Here is an 18,640-nt window from a genome sequence, read left to right as displayed (position 1 = left end):
CTTATTATATTCTTATTTTTACTGTTATATTTGTATTCTTATTGTAACTTTTTATTCTTATTCTTATTGTTATATTTTCTATTTTATTTCCATTTATACCTCCCCTGTACACTGCTGCTGGAATTTGAATTTTCCTGAAGGAACTTTCTTGAAGGAATCAATAAAGTACTATCTATCTATCTATCTATCTATCTATCTATCTATCTATCTATCTATCTATCTATCTATCTATCTATCTATCTATCTATCTATCTATCTATCTATCTATCTATCTATCTATCTATCTATCTATCTATCTAATGTGTATTTTAGGGGATGCATAAACATTTTTCAGCTTGCCATAACCTTCATTCTTTTGTCTAATAAATAAATGCACATCCTCAACATGGAAATTGCTTTTTTAACATGTGTTCATTAAATAAAAAAATATCTGTTGTTCGCCGCCACACAGATAACGGCACCCACACGATGTCATGTGTGCTCTTTTATAGCGGCTGTGCGAAAACTCTGTCAGCATACATTTTATCAATTTTCATTCGTTACACTCATTAAACAATTAATAGAAGCCACAGAATATCAATCAAAGCTTTTTTCTAATCAAATATAATGGATTTAATTGATCAGTCGTATCCTATAGACAACTTGTCTGAAAAATAACATAGTATCTTGAAAAGAAAACTTAACATTGTAATTTTTTTTAAAATTATATTTACAAAAATCGATTTTTGAGCAAACCCACCTCCAACTCAATCCCAGCTTCACAATACTTAGGATAGAAATGTACAAAGCAATTGAGAAGACATATACCAACAAAAAAAAATTATAATAACAGCAACAGTATTACTAAAATAATGATAATAGTAGTAATATCAAAATTAATTACAACTAGAAAAGGCAATTCCTGAAGGAATTGCGTGTGGATGCTCCAATGCTGAGGTTGAACTGAAATGCTGACAGAATGTGGTATGAATGTAAGAATAGTTTGAATGTTGGAATGGTTTGAATGTTGAAAAGCTGACGCTGAACTGAAATGCTAATGGAACGTAGGATGAATGTAGAAATGGTTTAAATGTTGAAATTGTATAAACGCTGAAATAGTTTGAACGTTGGAATGGTTTGAATGTTGAAGAGTTTGAATTTCCAGGGAAACCGGAATTTGGTTTGGAACTTGGGAAAGTGTTAGTTTGAATGTCCAGGATGAGTGGAATGTGTTGACGTTGAAATGGTTTGAATATGTTGAAAAATGTGGGAATTGTGCAACTTGGAAAAATGTCCCATTCATTTCAATGAAAACTTCCTGGAAATCTGGGAATTTTGGGAAAAGCAGGATTTTTTGGAAAATAATTAGGAGCAGGAATGTCCTGAATGAGCTGAATTGGTTGGTGTCGGAATTGTTTAAATCAGGCAAGAAAATTCCGACAAGAAATGTTGACTTACTAACAGTTTTTAAGTGAGAAATTCCTGGACAATTTTTCTAGTTCCTTAACCAACTTGGTTTTTGTCCTGAATATAAGGAGTGTTCTGACGGTGGAACGGTTGAAATGGGTTGACAAATGTGAAAGGAGTAGTCGAACTTTAGAAGGGTGGAAATAGGTTACCAAAAAACGGGAATTCCTGGAAATTTGTTGAATGTGGAAAATTGGTAGTTTGAATGTCCAAGATGAGTTGAATGTGTTGAAGGTGGAATGGTTTGAATGGGTTGAAGAATGTGGGGATTGTGGAAGTTTGAAAAATGTAATGGAACTATGGGAAAACCGGGTTGTTGTTTTTTAGAATTGTTGAAGTAGAGCACACAATTCCTGAACAGGCTGAATATTTTGAAGTTGGGACAGTTTGAATGCGATGAAAAATGTGGGAATTGTGGAACATTGAAGAATGTCCCATTGATTTCAATGGATATTTCGGAAAAAATTGTGAATTTCAGGAAAACCTGGAATTCTGTGAAATCTAGGAATTTGGGGAATTTGTCAATGGAAAGCCTGTGATTCCCGAATAGGCTGAACAGTTTGAAGTTGGAGCGGTTTGAATCGGATGAAAAATGTGGAAGGTAAAGCGCGCCAAAATCTGGAGAAGAAGAATATTAATTAGTTGAATAATAAATAGATGAATTTTGGTGTGGAAAACCATGTGTGACTACTTTGGAGCATTCACACAATAACAGAAACAATATGTATCATTATTATTATTGTTACGTATCATTTCCATCCCAGAAACAACAACAATAGTCAAATGTTCTGTTCAGAAATGCAAGTGCATGACCAAAATTTGACATTTTCACCAATAAACAATAATTTATTAGAATTTTTGGTAACACTTTAGTATAGGGAACACATATTCACCATTAATTAGTTGCTTATTAAAGGCCTACTGAAACCCACTACTACCGACCACGCAGTCTGATAGTTTATACATCAATGATGAAATCTTAACATTGCCAATACGGCCGGGTTAACTTATAAAGTGCAATTTTAAATTTCCCGCGAAACTTCCGGTTGAAAACGTCAATGTATGATGACGTATGCGCGTGACGTCAATGGTTGAAACGGAAGTATTCGGACACCATTGTATCCAATACAAAAAGCTCCGTTTTCATCGCAAAATTCCCCAGTATTCTGGACATCTGTGTTGGTGAATCTTTTGCAATTTGTTTAATGAACAATGAAGACTGCAAAGAAGAAAGCTGTAGGTGGGATCGGTGTATTAGCGGCTGGCTGCAGCAACACAACCAGGAGGACTTTGACTTGGATAGCAGACGTGCTATCCGACGCTAGCCCGCCGACCGCATCGATGATCGGGTGAAGTCCTTCGTCGCTCCGTCGATCGCCGGAACGCAGGTGAGCACGGGTGTTGATGAGCAGATGAGGGCTGGCGTAGGTGGATAGCTAATGTTTTTAGCATAGCTCTGTGAGGTCCCGTAGCTAAGTTAGCTTCAATGGCGTCGTTAGCAACAGCATTGTTAAGTTTCGCCAGGCTGGAAAGCATTAACCGTGTAGTTACATGTCAATGGTTTAATAGTATTGTTGATTTTCTGTCTATCCTTCCAGTCAGGGGTGTATGTCTTTTGTTTCTATCTGCAGTTAAGCCCGATGCTATCACGTTAGCTCCGTAGCTAAAGTGCTTCGCCGATGTATTGTCGTGGAGATAAAAGTCACTGTGAATGTCCATTTCGCGTTCTCGACTCTCATTTTCAAGAGGATATAGTATCCGAGGTGGTTTAAAATACAAATCTGTGATCCACGATAGAAAAAGGAGAAAGTGTGGAATCCAATGAACCCTTGTACCTAAGTTACGGTCAGAGCGAAAAAAGGTACGTCCTGCACTGCACTCTAGTCCTTCACTCTTACGTTCCTCATCCACAAATCTTTCATCCTGGCTCAAATTAATGGGGTAATCGTCGCTTTCTCGGTCCAAATCGCTCTCGCTGCTGGTGTAAACAATGGGGGAATGTGAGGAGCCCTTCAACCTGTGACGTCACGCTACTTCCGGTACAGGCAAGGCTTTTTTTATCAGCGACCAAAAGTTGCAAACTTTATCGTCGATGTTCTCTACTAAATCCTTCAAGCAAAAATATGGCAATATCGCGAAATGATCAAGTATGACACATAGAATGGATCTGCTATCCCCGTTTAAATAAAAAAAATTCATTTCAGTAGGCCTTTAACATGCAAATTAGTAACATATTGGCTCTTAATTAGTCATTATTAAGTACTTATTAATGACTTATTCTGCATGGCCTTATTATACAACCAGTAAGCCATTAACTAAGAGTCTTCCCTCAATAACCTCAGAATTATTGCTTATTAGTAACCCTAACCCTAACCCTTATATATTCCCCTAGTGTCCAAATAACTCTAAATTAAGTCTTTGTTACTTTAATAAGCAACTAATTAATGGTGGATATGTTCCCCATACTAAAGTGTTACCGAATTTTTTTTCAGTTTTTTTTTTTTGTAATATCGAACATTTGAAAATTCATGGCTAACAATAATAATTATTTAAGGGCTTCTACATACTGGAATGTAGCCTTTACAGAGGCATAAAAGTGGCATTTAAAAAAATAACTACAGTAATAAATCTATTAAGCACTGTTGGATGGCCCATCAGCAACAGGAACAGTGTAACTGCAATATATAGAATATGAAAATGTATTGTAGAACAAGCTCTGTATCAAATACAAAATATGTACTTGAAAGAAAACAGAGTCGCCATCTGCCTGAAATCTTGGTCATATCAGGATAAAACAATCAGATAAACATCTGTGTAATGAATGTGTTGGTATGACATCATCCCCACCACTACTGATGGACATGTGGACGAGGCAAACGAGGCTCCAGTCATGCTGGAATCAGAAGCGAATACATTTGCGGGGCTTAATCATGACGAAACCCCACTCCCTGACTGCAAACAGCATACTGTTGACATATTCTGGGTGTTGTTTTTTAGCAGAACTCCTCCAACAGGATCCTACACGTCCTGGTGCTTGCGCACACAGCCCGGGGGGGGTCAACTGGAAGGGAAGGGAAGGGAGAGGAGGGGGAGACGCGGGAGGAGGAATAATAACTCGGTGTCTGTCTTTATGTCTGCAGGGAAGACGCTGGGCTCTGGCGCCTTTGGGAAAGTGGTGGAGGCGACGGCGTACGGACTCTCCAAAGCGGACTCGGTCACCACGGTGGCGGTCAAGATGCTCAAATGTAGGCTTCTATTTCTATCAGTTATGGCACAATCACTGTGTGTGTTGTGGTGCAAACGGTGAACGATTTGGGCCTAAATAGATAGATGGATAGATAGATAGATGGATAGTACTTTATTGATTCCTTCAGGAGAGTTCCCTCAGGAAAATAAAAAAAATATCTAATAAATAATAATAATAATAATAAAAGATAAAGGTAACACTTTAGTATGGCGAACAGATTCTAAGTAACAAAGACTTATTTAAGAGTTATTTGGACACTAGGGGAACATATTGTAAATAACAAAGACTTCATTTAGAGTTATTTGGTTAGGGTTAGGGTTGGGGTTAGGGTTGTTGTATAATAAGGCATTGCGGGGGGTGCTGGAGCCTATCTCAGCTGCATTCGGGGCATATGGGGAACATATTCACCATTAATTAGTTGCTTATTAAAGTAACAACGTCTTAATTTAGAGTTATTTGGACACTAGGGGAACATATAAGGGTTAGGGTTAGGGTTACTAATAACAATAATTCTGAGGTTATTGAGGGAAGACTCTTAGTTAATCCAATCCTTACTGGTTGTATAATAAGGCCATGCAGAATAAGGCATTAATAAGTACTTAATAATGACTAATTAAGAGCCAATATGTTACTAATTTGCATGTTAATAGGCAACTAATTAATGGTGAATATGTGTTCCCCATACTAAAGTTTTACCAAGATAAAGATAAAAGATAAGTTTAAAAGATCTAGCACTACAGAGCTACTGGAGATGCAGCCGCCTTCCACAGCGCAAGCTTTAAAAAATTTTTTTTTAAAAATGGCACTCATTGTGACGCTATCATGCAACTACAACCACAGTAATAAGAGACATATTACAGAAAACCCTCGTTTATGGCTGTTAATTTGTTGCCGGTCTGAATTGAATTTCCGCAAAGTAGGAATTATTCATCATTAATATTTTCAGAGCTTATTTCTTTCTTTCTTTGGTAACACTTTAGTATGGGGAACATATTTTATGTAACAAAGACTTATTCAAGAGTTATTTGGACACTAGGGGAACATATGGTAAGTAACAAAGACTTAATTTAGAGTTATTTGGTTAGGGTTAGGGTTAGGGATGGGGTTAGGGTTAGGGTTAGGGTTGTTGTATAATAAGGCCATGCAGAATAAGTCATTAATAAGTACTTAATAATGACAAATTAAGAGCCAATATGTTACTAATTTGCATGTAAATAATCAACTAATTAATGGTGAATATGTGTTCCCCATACTAAAGTGTTACCAAGATAAAGATAAAAGATACGTTTAAAAGATCTAGAACTACAGCGCTAGTGGAGATGCAGCCGCCTTCCACAGCGCAAGCTTAAAAAAATTTAAAAAATCATAATAATAATTAAAAATGGCACTCATTGTGATGATGTCATGCAACTACAACCACAGTAATAAGAGACATTTTACAGAAAACCCTCGTTTATGGCTGTTAATTTGTTGCCGGTCTGAATTGAATTTCCGCAAAGTAGGAATTATTCATCATAAATATTTTCAGAGCTTATTTATTTATTTATTTGGTAACACTTTAGTATGGGGAACATATTGTAAGTAACAAAGACTTAATTTAGTGTTATTTGGTTAGGGTTAGGGTTGGGGTTAGGGTTAGGGTTGTTGTATAATAAGGCCATGCAGAATAAGGCATTAATAAGTACTAAATAATGACTAATTAAGAGCCAATATGTTACTAATTTGCATGTTAATAGGCAACTAATTAATGGTGAATATGTTCCCTATACTTAAGTGTTACCAAGATAAAGATAAAAGATAAGTTTAAAAGATCTAGAACAACAGAGCTACTGGAGATGCAGCCGCCTTCCACAGCACGAGCTTCAAAAAAAATAAAAAAATAAAAAATGGCAATCATTGTGATGCTATCATGCAACTACAACCACAGTAATAAGAGACATATTACAGAAAACCCTCGTTTATTGCTGTTAATTTGTCACCGGTCTGAATTGAATTTCCGCAAAGTAGGAATTATTCATCATAAATATTTTCAGAGCTTATTTATTTATTTATTTGGTAACACTTTAGTATGGGGAACATATTGTAAGTAACAAAGGCTTAATTTAAGAGTTATTTGGACACAAGGGGAACATATTGTAAGTAACAAAGACTTAATTTAGTGTTATTTGGTTAGGGTTAGGGTTGGGGTTAGGGTTAGGGTTGTTGTATAAGGCATTAATAAGTACTTAATAATGACTAATTAAGAGCCAATATGTTACTAATTTGCATGTTAATAGGCAACTAATTAATGGTGAATATGTGTTCCCCATACTAAAGTGTTACCAAGATAAAGATAAGAGATAAGTTTAAAAGATCTAGAACTACAGAGCTAGTGGAGTTGCAGCCGCCTTCCACAGCGCAAGCTTAAAAAAAAAAAAAAAAAAAAAAAAAAAATGGCACTCATTGTGATGCTATCATGCAACTACAACCACAGTAATAAGAGACATTTTACAGAAAACCCTCGTTTATGGCTGTTAATTTGTTGCCGGTCTGAATTGAATTTCCGCAAAGTAGGAATTATTCATCATAAATATTTTCAGAGCTTATTTATTTATTTATTTGGTAACACTTTAGTATGGGGAACATATTGTAAGTAACAAAGACTTAATTTAAGAGTTATTTGGACACAAGGGGAACATATTGTAAGTAACAAAGACTTAATTTAGTGTTATTTGGTTAGGGTTAGGGTTGGGGTTAGGGTTAGGGTTGTTGTATAAGGCATTAATAAGTACTTAATAATGACTAATTAAGAGCCAATATGTTACTAATTTGCATGTTAATAGGCAACTAATTAATGGTGAATATGTGTTCCCCATACTAAAGTTTTACCAAGATAAAGATAAAAGATACGTTTAAAAGATCTAGAACTACAGAGCTAGTGGAGTTGCAGCCGCCTTCCACAGCGCAAGCTTAAAAAAAAAAAAAAAAAAAAAAAAAAAAATGGCACTCATTGTGATGCTATCATGCAACTACAACCACAGTAATAAGAGACATTTTACAGAAAACCCTCGTTTATGGCTGTTAATTTGTTGCCGGTCTGAATTGAATTTCCGCAAAGTAGGAATTATTCATCATTAGTATTTTCAGAGCTTATTTATTTATTTCTTTGGTAACACTTTAGTATGGGGAACATATTTTATGTAACAAAGACTTATTTAAGAGTTATTTGGACACTAGGGGAACATATTGTAAGTAACAAAGACTTAATTTAGAGTTATTTGGTTAGGGTTAGGGTTAGGGTTAGGGTTGTTGTATAATAAGGCCAAAAAAAATCATGACTTTGACACAGTTGTGTCTCATAATTAAAACGGATGACAGCCAAATGGACTTTGTTTTATTCTCAATGAAACAAGAGAAAATAAGTACTCATATAGTAGTACAGTTGGCACAGTACAGCAAACTGACAGTTAATATTTAAACATTTAACATGTGACATTTCAAACGATCTTGAACAGAAATAGTTCATGCACATTCAGATAAATTCTTCAAAATTACAATTAAAAAAAAATTGGCCGGGGGCCGGGCTGTATATATGCGCACTAATTGACTGAAAGAGCACGCACTTGGCGCGATGATGTCATGTTATCGATGGAAAAATGCATTTTTAGACCATATGATTTGCCTGAGCGGCTAGGAGACCCCGAGAGTAACAAGCGGTTGCCTTGTTGCCTTTCCATTAAGAACAATAAATTAGTTTTTAGTATAAGTTTGCTGGTTTCAAGAAATGTAATGCCGAGCGCATATCATTATGTCAAGATAATGGCACTAGCATTTACTTCATTTAAGAATATTTTTCAACATATTGAGCAAAGAGGTCTCTTTTTTTTTCTACCAAGTAAAGTGCACTTGTTATTAATGAGAATATACTTATTTCAAGGTATTTTTGGGTTCATTGAGGTTAGCCAGTTTTACTTGTTTTGGAAAGCGTTGAGAAGCCGAATTTTCTTGTTCTATTGGCAGATAATTTTGCTTAGTTCAAATAAAATACCCCTAATTTATTTTTATTTTTTTTCTTGTTTTTGACCACTAACTTTTTGCAGTGTGGATTCTTGGAACTGTCGGAAACACAGCTTGTTAACATTAAAGCTAATGACACACAAAACGAAGTGTGCCCAATAGGGCATATTTTAACAGCTAAGTTCCGGCATAAAGCCCTGACCCCCTGATGTTCCTTTTAAACATTCTTCTTCCGCAGCGAGCGCTCACGCCACAGAGAAGGAAGCCCTGATGTCGGAGTTAAAGGTCCTGAGCTACTTGGGCAACCACGTGAACATCGTCAACCTGCTGGGAGCTTGCACCGTGGGAGGTGCGTACGAGCCGCTGTGGCTCTCGATAAAAGTTAGGGACCGCGTTGTGGTGCTGCCGATCTGATTAACCGTGACTTGTTTTTGTGTGTCGATCTGTGGCTGCAGGCCCCACGCTGGTGATTACAGAGTACTGCTGCTTTGGTGACCTGCTTAACTTTCTGCGCAGGAAGAGGGAATCTTTCATCCTCGCCAAGATGGAGGAAGATTGCTACTATCGGAACATTCTATCACAGAGGGAGACGGCGGGGTCAGTGGTTTTTACCAGTATTCCGCACATTCTCTTGGTTCAGCGCGAAACCACGATCTGTCCTTGGGGCCAGAAATAGATATCAGGATGTATAGAGAAGTCCGATAATATCGGACTGCCGATATTATCGGCCGATAAATGCTTTTAAATGTAATATCGGAAATTATCGGTATCGGTTTCAAAAAGTAAAACGTATGACTTTTTAAAACGCTGCTGTACGGAGTGGTACACGGACGTAGGGAGAAGTACAGAGCACCAATAAACCTTAAAGGCGCTTCCTTTGCGTGCCGGCCCAGTCACATAATATCTACGGCTTTTCACACACACAAGTGAAAGCAATGCATACTTGGTCAACAGCCATACAGGTCACACTGAGGGTAACCGTATAAACAACTTTAACACTGTTACAAATATGCGCCACACTGTGAACCCACAACAAACAAGAATGACAAACACATTTCGGGAAAACATCCGCACCGTAACACAACATAAACACAACAGAACGAATACCCAGAACCCCTTGCAGCACTAACTCTTCCGGGACGCTACAATATACACCCCCGCTACCCCCACCTCAACCCCGCCCATCTCAACCTCCTCATGCTGTCTCAGGGAGAGCATGTCCCAAATTCCAAGCTGCTGTTTTGAGGCATGTTAAAAAATAATAATGCACTTTGTGACTTCAATAATAAATATGGCAGTGCCATGTTGGCATTTTTTTTCCATAACTTGAGTTGATTTATTTTGAAAAACCTTGTTACATTGTTTAATGCATCCAGCGGGGCATCACAACAAAATTAGGCATAATAATGTGTTAATTCCACAACTGTATATATCAGTATCGGTTGATATCGGAATCGGTAATTAAGAGTTGGACAATATCGGATATGGGCAAAAAAGCCATTATCGGACATCTCTAATGGTAACATTACCAATGAAACAGTATTGATGCACCAGCATTCAGTATCGTAATAACATGTTATAAGATGTTTTTAGCAATAAGTATCTCAAATATATCGTCGCTCTTCCTATTATCGCCGAGAATACTGTCACAATTTGTCGTAGGTTCAAAATCTTGTTCTGATTTTTTTGTAAGTAGCCTACTTTTAACTGGCCATTGTTTGTTTTATTAATATTTATAGCAAGAATGATACACCCAACAAAAAGAAGTACCTCAACTTACTTATTGGTTCTGTGACAAAACTGTCTCTCATTGAAATGAATTAAAATCAATTTAATCGGTGCTTAGGCCCCCCCAAAAACAGCACCATTTTAACACGTAAAATGCCTTTTAAAAACAAATGTTTAGATAAGAAATATTGTATAAAAACAATACAATACAATTTGCTAAAATAGTTTTATGAAGTAATATACAGTGCTGTAATATTAATACATAGCATTTACTTTGGAGAGTGGACTTGTATCGCATCTCCCTCCAGCTGCTTTTACGTCAAATACACCATCAGCAGCTTTTCCATATTTTCATGGATAAATGGCCGCCATTTTGTAATTATTTTAACGCCCTTGGCTGGCGTTATTGACGCATTTCGCTTAAGTTTTGTGCAGACTTGCGGTGCACTACGAAGTTGGCTAGCTACCTGCTCGGTCATGTTTTTGATGATTTCTTTCTTTAATTCAATGAATATCATCCGTTTCTTTTTCTCAGCATTGTCCCTCACCCTCACTGTATTCCTTTCAATGGTGGAAAAACAAATGTATGTCCATCTGTAACTAAAAGCTAATGTTAGGGAATAAGACCAGTTGTTTTGGGCAGATCTTAAACAATCCACTGTGTGTTGTGTAAAAAATATATATCCTATTATATCTGAAAACTATACATTTTCCCATCACACTGTGACATTTGCAACGGCAACTAATGGCGGGGATGCTTGTAAATAAAATGTTTTGCTTGCAACATAAAGCATAACAATTAACCGAGAGACAACTGTATTCTCAAAAGTTGATGTACCACTGTACTCAACAATGTCGGGTTTGTCAATTTCCGACATTTGCTAACGCTAACAGAAACTAGGGTTGTACGGTATACCGGTATCAGTATATACTAATGAATAATTTTCGGTACTATACCGCCTCTGAAAGTACCGGTCCGTCAACCACACCCCCACCCCACGTCGTCGTCACGTCGTGTCATTGCTGGTTTACAAGCAGACGAGCATGTTCGGCAGCGCACAATCACAGAGTACTTACAAGCAGACACAGTGTGTAGACAGAAAAGAGAGAACGGAGGCATTTTGGCTTAAAAACTAAAGATAAAGATGAAGTTATAACACTGAAACGCCCTCAGGAAGAGATGCTTTAAAACATGGCTAGCTAGCTAGTGGCTAAAGTCGAGCCCCAGTCGGCAGTATTTTAGCTACTTCTAAATCACTAAATCTGGTCTCCATGGCGACAAATAAAGTACATTTCTTAAAAGTATCATCCCTGCAGGACAAGGAATAGCTAAACATTCTTCACTACACACCGTAGCTCACCGGCGTCAAAATGTAAACAAACGCCATTGGTGGATATATACCTAACATCCACTGTAATACTTTCAAGTACAGGAGCGTATCTAGTCAATACTACTGTAATTACGTCGATATTTTTGGCATCACAACATCTTCTTTCGTTTAAAAAAAAATGTATATTATGTTTATAAACTCAAAAAGACTTTGATTATGACCAATGTATAATCCTGTAACGACTTGGTATCGGATTGATACCCACATTTGTGGTATAATCCAAAACTAATGTAAAGCATCAAACAACAGAAGAATAAGTTATTATTACATTTTAACAGAAGTGTAGATAGAACATGTTAAAAGAGAAAGTAAGCAGATATTAACAGTAAATGAACAAGTAGATTAATAATTCATTTTCTACTGCTTGTCCTTATTAATTATGACAAAATAATAGAATGATAAATGATACAATATGTTACTGCATACATCAGCAGACTAATTAGGAACCTTTATTTGCTTACTTACTACTAAAAGACAAGTTGTCGTGTATGTTCAATATTTTATTTAAAGACAAAATTGCAATAAGAAGCATATGATTAATGTACCCTAAGATTTTTTGTTAAAATAAAGCCAATAATGCAGTTTTTTTGTGGTCCCCTTTATTTAGAAAAGTACCGAAAAGTATCAAAATTAATTTGGTACCGGTACCAAAATATTGGTATCGGGACAACACTATTATATTGTCATTATGGGGTGATGCTTGTAGAATTTTGAGGGGAAAAAAATGGATATTCCATTTTGGAAAAAGGCTGTAATGTAACATAAAATGTGGAAAAAGTGAAGCGCTGTGAATACTTTCTGGATGCACTGTAACACGATAAAATAACATATCCCTGTCTCGTCAGTAGAAAAAAATGGGATGCAACAAATATCGCAAGTTTTTTAAATGTGCTTAAACATTATTCCTTGGTCTTTTAAGTTTCTTTACAAGTCAATACCTCATGGCTTCTGAAGGGGGCGCTTCACCAAGGAAATGAACATAAACATTAAGAACTAAAATTAGAGAACACAGAAAAAAATTAATTCGTAAGTATGGTCCGTCAATTCTCTTGCAATAATGCTGTGTTGTGATAGGACTGTTAAATAATTCTTAAATTTACCCTCGAAACCTTGTGAAATGTTGCAAACTGACACAAATTATATTTGTACGCTGTGGTTATCGTGATGGAATTCGAGAAACCGAACCAACCAAATTGATTCTCCTCCATTTTAAAAGAGCGCCTCATGTCTTTTTCGGTCCAATTCAGGTCATATTTTTGAAAAGTGACGTGAACCCCTACACGCACATAATGTGATCTGAGAAAATAATCTTGAATCGAGCGTGAAGGCCTGAAGTGTTTTATCGTGAGCTGGAGTAAAAAAGCCAAGTGGTATTTACTACCCAGAACGTGCGTAGGGGGAAGGTGTTTGCACGTGGGCTCCTTCTCAGACTGCTCTTTTCCTCCTCCTCGCAGCGACAGCTTGAACGGCTACATGAGTATGAGGGCTTCTGCCGCTGGCGAGCCGCCGCCGTCATCATCATCATCATCATTCGGCGAGAAGAGACGCTCATTCCTCAAAGGCCAGTGGGGATATTTATTGATTTCCTCTTGTCAGACGTGCTGTGGGAAACATCCCAAGTGAAGTTTTTCCTGCCTCTTTCAGTTGGTTCCCATCCTGAAGAAGACGGCGAGGAAGAAATGTTTGACGACGACGGTCTGTCTCTAGACACCGAAGACCTTCTCAGCTTCTCCTACCAGGTGGCCAAAGGGATGGAATTCTTAGCCTCCAAGAATGTGAGTTACCAGACTAAGTGTAATGATGAATGACAAATAAAAATAAGCTTTTCCCTTAGAAACGCACATCCGTCGAGGTTGCACGCAACCCTTTACAGTTTGGTTTTAAAGGCCTACTGAAATGAATTTTTTTTATTTAAACGGGGATAGCAGATCTATTCTGTGTCATACTTGATCATTTCGCGATATTGCCATATTTTTGCTATAAAACAACGACGATAAAGATCGCAACTTTTGAAAAAAAAAGGCTTGCCCCTACCGGAAGTAGCGTGACGTAGTCAATTGAACATATCCACAAAGTTCCCTATTGTTTACAATGATGGCCGCCAGAAGTGAGAGAGATTCGGGCCGAGAAAGCGACGATATCCCCATTAATTTGAGCGAGGATGAAAGATTTGTGGATGAGGAAAATGCAAGTGAAGGACTAGTGGGGAGTGGAAGCGATTCAGATAGGGAAGATGCTGTGAGAGCCGGGGGTGACCTGATATTCAGCTGGAAATGACTACAACAGTAAATAAACACAAGACATATATATACTCTATTAGCCACAACACAACCAGGCTTATATTTAATATGCCACAAATTAATCCCGCATAACAAATACCTAGGTGTTTGTTATGCTAGCTCCTAGCTACTAGCTACTAGCTCGAGCTAGTTATAGCTCGAGCGGGTTATATGGACGGTATCCCGTATATATAACCCGCCAATACAATTCAAACACCTGATCAACACACACACTCACTCAGCCCAAAGGACCGTTCACCTAACCCAAGGTTCATAAAGCTTATATATTTAACCAAAGTTACGTACGTGACACGCATGTACGGGCAAGCGATCAAATGTTTGGAAGCGCGCGGGTGGGACCTGATATTAAGCTGGGAATGACTACAACAGTAAATAAACACAAGACATATATATACTCTATTAGCCACAACACAACCAGGCTTATATTTAATATGCCACAAATTAATCCCGCATAACAAACACCTAGGTGTTTGTTATGCTAGCTCCTAGCTACTAGCTCGAGCTAGTTATAGCAAGCGATCAAATGTTTGGAAGCGCAGCTACGTACTCACGGTATCGCGTCTGTGTATCCAAATCAAAGTCCTCCTGGTTAGAGTGTCTGTCGTCCGAGTTCTTCGATCTTGACTGCATCTTTCGGGAATGTAAACAAACACCGGCTGTGTTGTGTTGCTGACTTCCCTCGCAAAATATCCGCTTCGCACCGACAACTTTCTTCTTTGCTTGCTCAGCTTCTTTCTCCATAATGCAATGAACAAATTGCAACAGATTCACCAACACAGATGTCCAGAATACTGTGGAATAATGACATGAAAACAGAGCTATTTCGTATTGGCTTCAATGGGGAAGCCATACCTCTGTTAAACTGGCTACGTCACGCGCATACGTCATCATACCGAGAGGTTTTCAAGCGGAAGTGTGGCGGGAAATTTAAAATTGCACTTTATAAGTTAACCCGGCCGTATTGGCATGTGTTGCAATGTTAAGATTTCATCATTGATATATAAACTATCAGACTGCGTGGTCGGTAGTAGTGGGTTTCAGTAGGCCTTTAATTAGGGCTGTCAGAAATAACGCGGTAAAAATGATTTACCAAATATTTTGGTAACACTTTAGTATGGGGAACATATATTCACTATTAATTAGTTGCTTATTAAAGTAACAAAGACTTAATCTAGAGTTATTTGGACACTAGGGCAGGGGTTGGCAACCCAAAATGTTGAAAGAGCCATATTGGACCAAAAATACAAAAACAAATCTGTCTGGAGCCGCAAAAAATTAAAAGCCATATTACACACAGATAGTGTGTCATGAGATATACATTGAATTAAGAGAACTTAAAGGAAACTAAATTACCTCAAATATACCTACAGATGAGGCATAATGATGCAATATGTACATATGGCTAGCCTAAATAAAATGTTAGCATCGATTAGCTTGCAGTCATGCAGTGACCAAATAGGTCTGATTAGCACTCCACACAAGTCAATAACATGAACAAAACTCACCTTTGTGCATTCACGCACAACGTTAAAAGTCTGGTGGACAAAATGAGACAGAAAAAGAAGTGGCATAAAACACGTCCTAGAAAGTCGGAGAAAGTTATGCATGTAAACAAACTACGGTGAGTTCAAGGACCGCCAAAATTAGTAGGACAAAACGGCGCTCGCCAAATACTCGAATCAGTGAAGCATGTTTAATATAAACAGTAGGGATGATGTTTGATAAGAAATTATGGAGTTTGAGTCTATTATCGAATCCTCTTATCGAACCGATTCCTTATCGATTCTCTTATGGAGTCCAGATAGGTTGTTGTATATGGAAAAAAACACACAATATTTGGTTTAACAAAAGCTCACTTTTATTATATTAGAAAACAATTTAATCTAAAAAATAAATAAATATTGACTGTTACCCCCCTAAAAAAATAAAATAAAATAAATAAATATTGACTGTTGTTACCCAAAGTATATTAAGTGGGATTCTTCATAAAAACAAATATATACAGTAACACGAAAACAACCTGTCTCTGTGATCACTATAGGTGTATAAATAATAATATAGTGTTAAATAAAATCAGTCCCTTGGGCACAAAACTGAAAATAATACAGCTCTGCTGCTATTTGACATAACTGTTTGTTATGATGCTTGACATTTTTGCACTTTATTTCTTTATTGAAAGAACATTCCATGAAGAGAAAAGTTGTTTGCAAATGTGGTTACAATGCTAAAAAATGAAATGTTAAAGCTAAAAAAAGAAATACACTTTATTGAGTTAACAGGAAGGGGGAAGATGTGATGAGCTAGGGCAGTGGTTCTCAAATGGGGGTATGCGTACCCCTGGGGGTACTTGAAGGTATGCCAAGGGGTACGTGAGATTTTTTTTAAATATTCTAAAAATAGCAACAATTCAAAAATCCTTTGTAAATATAAATAAAAACCTATCTATTTTTCCAAATAGTTCAAGAAAGACCACTACAATTGAGCAATATTTTGCAGTGTTATACAATTTAATAAATCAGAAACTGATGACATAGTGCTGTATTTTACTTCTTTATATATTTTTTTCAACCAAAAATGCTTTGCTCTGATTAGGGGGTACTTGAATTAAAAAATGTTTCACAGGGGGTACATCACTGAAAAAAGGTTGATAACCACTGAGCTAGGGAATATAACAACTACACTACCCAACATGCAACGGGAGTGACGAACATGCGTGGTAGCCCTGAAAAGTCTTGCATGTCGTCACCCGTGAAAGTAAACGTCAAGAACTCAGCCAACACGCCTCGTCTGCATTATTTATAATTAGACAGACAACACATATACAGTGTGATTTTGTTTTGTTTACAAGGACAGAAAAACAAAAGTTAAAAAAAGGGAGATAAGTTGTATATATATGTATGTGCTGCGGTTGCTTCAAGAACGTTGCGACAGCTGCCGTAAACGAGGTGCGTTGCTAGCCTGGTTGCTATGTTTCCGGTTGGTCGTAAAAGTGTTCATGTGTTTGTACCCTGCTCAAATCTCTCAGTAAAGTTATTCATTGGATTATACCTTTTGTTTGGAACTTTATTACACCTTTGAGTGCTTTTTCCCGTCCATTTTTTCCTGCTTTCGCTATCTACGCCTAATGACTGAGCTACGTGACGCCAATTCTTGTGATGTCCCACGGAGCATTTCTGGTCGGGACGGGATTCGTTCCGAGGGATTCGAATAAAGAACCAACTATTTTCTTTACTATAGTGGTCTCGATAACGGGTACCGGTTCTCAAAAAGGGATTCGAGTCCGAGGACTCGGTTCTTTTCTTATCGAACCACCGGGAAAACCGGTTTCGAGTATCATCCCTAATAAACAGTGTGCTTTATAACAATTAGGGAGGTCTGTGTCATGTTTGTCCTCCTACAGAAACCATATTAAAACAAAAAATATATCTTTTTCACCTCATCTTTTTCCATTTTTCATACATTTTTTTATTTTTATTTTTATTTTTTATGTCCTGTCCATCTTCTCAGGCAAATCATATAGTAGATGTAGATGCCCATATCGGCTGTTCAGTTTTACTTTACAAAAGAGAAGTGTAGGATACTTCTCTTGCTGCCTTATTTGTATTTGACTTTATTAAATGTATTTATATTGTCATTTGGTGCAGCCGGGCCGTAGCAGGAGGGGATGGAAAGAGAAAAAAAGGAAGACAGAGGGGGGAATTGTGGGGACAAGAGGGGGATTAGACAGAGAGACAAAAACAACAACAGCAAACACAACAACAACAACAACAATAGAGCAACATCAGCAAATACGACATGTACAAATATGATGGTAAAAGTAATAGCAAATAAGCAGTTAGCGAAAATAAAAAATAATACAGAAATGACAATGAGCATTATTACACTAAAAATGGAGCAATACAAATACCAATAGAAATAGCTCTATTGATAATGAACAATACCAATACTTTACCTTTATTATCAACAATACAGTTGTTTAAATGCAACAATACATATACGTAATGATAATTTGAGATATGAAAGAATGCAGAAAAATGGGGGGGAAGAAAGAGAAGCAACCTACATTAACCTTGTAGATTGTTATAGTAACAATAGGTAAAGCTTTGTCAGAGTGCCATGTGTTATACCCAGTTTACCCTAGGGCAGGGGTGTCAAAGTCAAATGGACGGAGGGCCAAATAAAAAATTTAGCCTCAAGCCGAGGGCCGGACTGTTCGAATGTTCATTGAAAAATTTTTAAATGACGCATATAGTCTAGTGAACCTAATTGAACCTACTGAAAACCTAACAAATATATTCCAATATGATCAGATAAATAAAGCAATATTTTCTTATGGCTCTGTCAGTAATCTTTAATTTTCAACAGACACAAAAGACAAATTTCCTTTATATAAAAATCCCCATAACATGAACATTAAATGAAAGAAACCGGTATTCAAGGCACCATCAGTAGCCTATATTTTCTATTTTAGCAAAAGTGGGCTAAATTTACTTCAAAGAAAAAAACAATAATAGCAATTTTCTATCATCCAC

The 18,640-nt window shown here is 37.1% G+C and overlaps 1 protein-coding gene across 3 annotated transcripts in view; it reads left to right on the top strand.

Annotated features, from left to right (window-relative positions):
* The window catches only part of kita (KIT proto-oncogene, receptor tyrosine kinase a), an 88,086-nt gene that overhangs the window by 36,421 nt on the left and 33,025 nt on the right, over positions 1-18,640 (top strand). For all 3 annotated transcript variants that reach the window (XM_062039525.1, XM_062039524.1, XM_062039526.1), the window contains exons 12-16: positions 4,587-4,691; positions 8,928-9,038; positions 9,145-9,286; positions 13,263-13,369; positions 13,453-13,583. In XM_062039525.1, the coding sequence (XP_061895509.1) occupies positions 4,587-4,691; positions 8,928-9,038; positions 9,145-9,286; positions 13,263-13,369; positions 13,453-13,583 (596 nt within the window). The remainder of the gene's footprint in view (positions 1-4,586; positions 4,692-8,927; positions 9,039-9,144; positions 9,287-13,262; positions 13,370-13,452; positions 13,584-18,640) is intronic.

The sequence above is a fragment of the Entelurus aequoreus genome, linkage group LG27, assembly GCF_033978785.1.
Source record: "Entelurus aequoreus isolate RoL-2023_Sb linkage group LG27, RoL_Eaeq_v1.1, whole genome shotgun sequence".
In the NCBI taxonomy this organism is placed as follows: Eukaryota; Metazoa; Chordata; class Actinopteri; order Syngnathiformes; family Syngnathidae; genus Entelurus; species Entelurus aequoreus.
The sequence above is the reverse complement of the archived record's forward strand: the minus strand, read 5'-3'. Positions and strand labels throughout refer to the sequence as shown.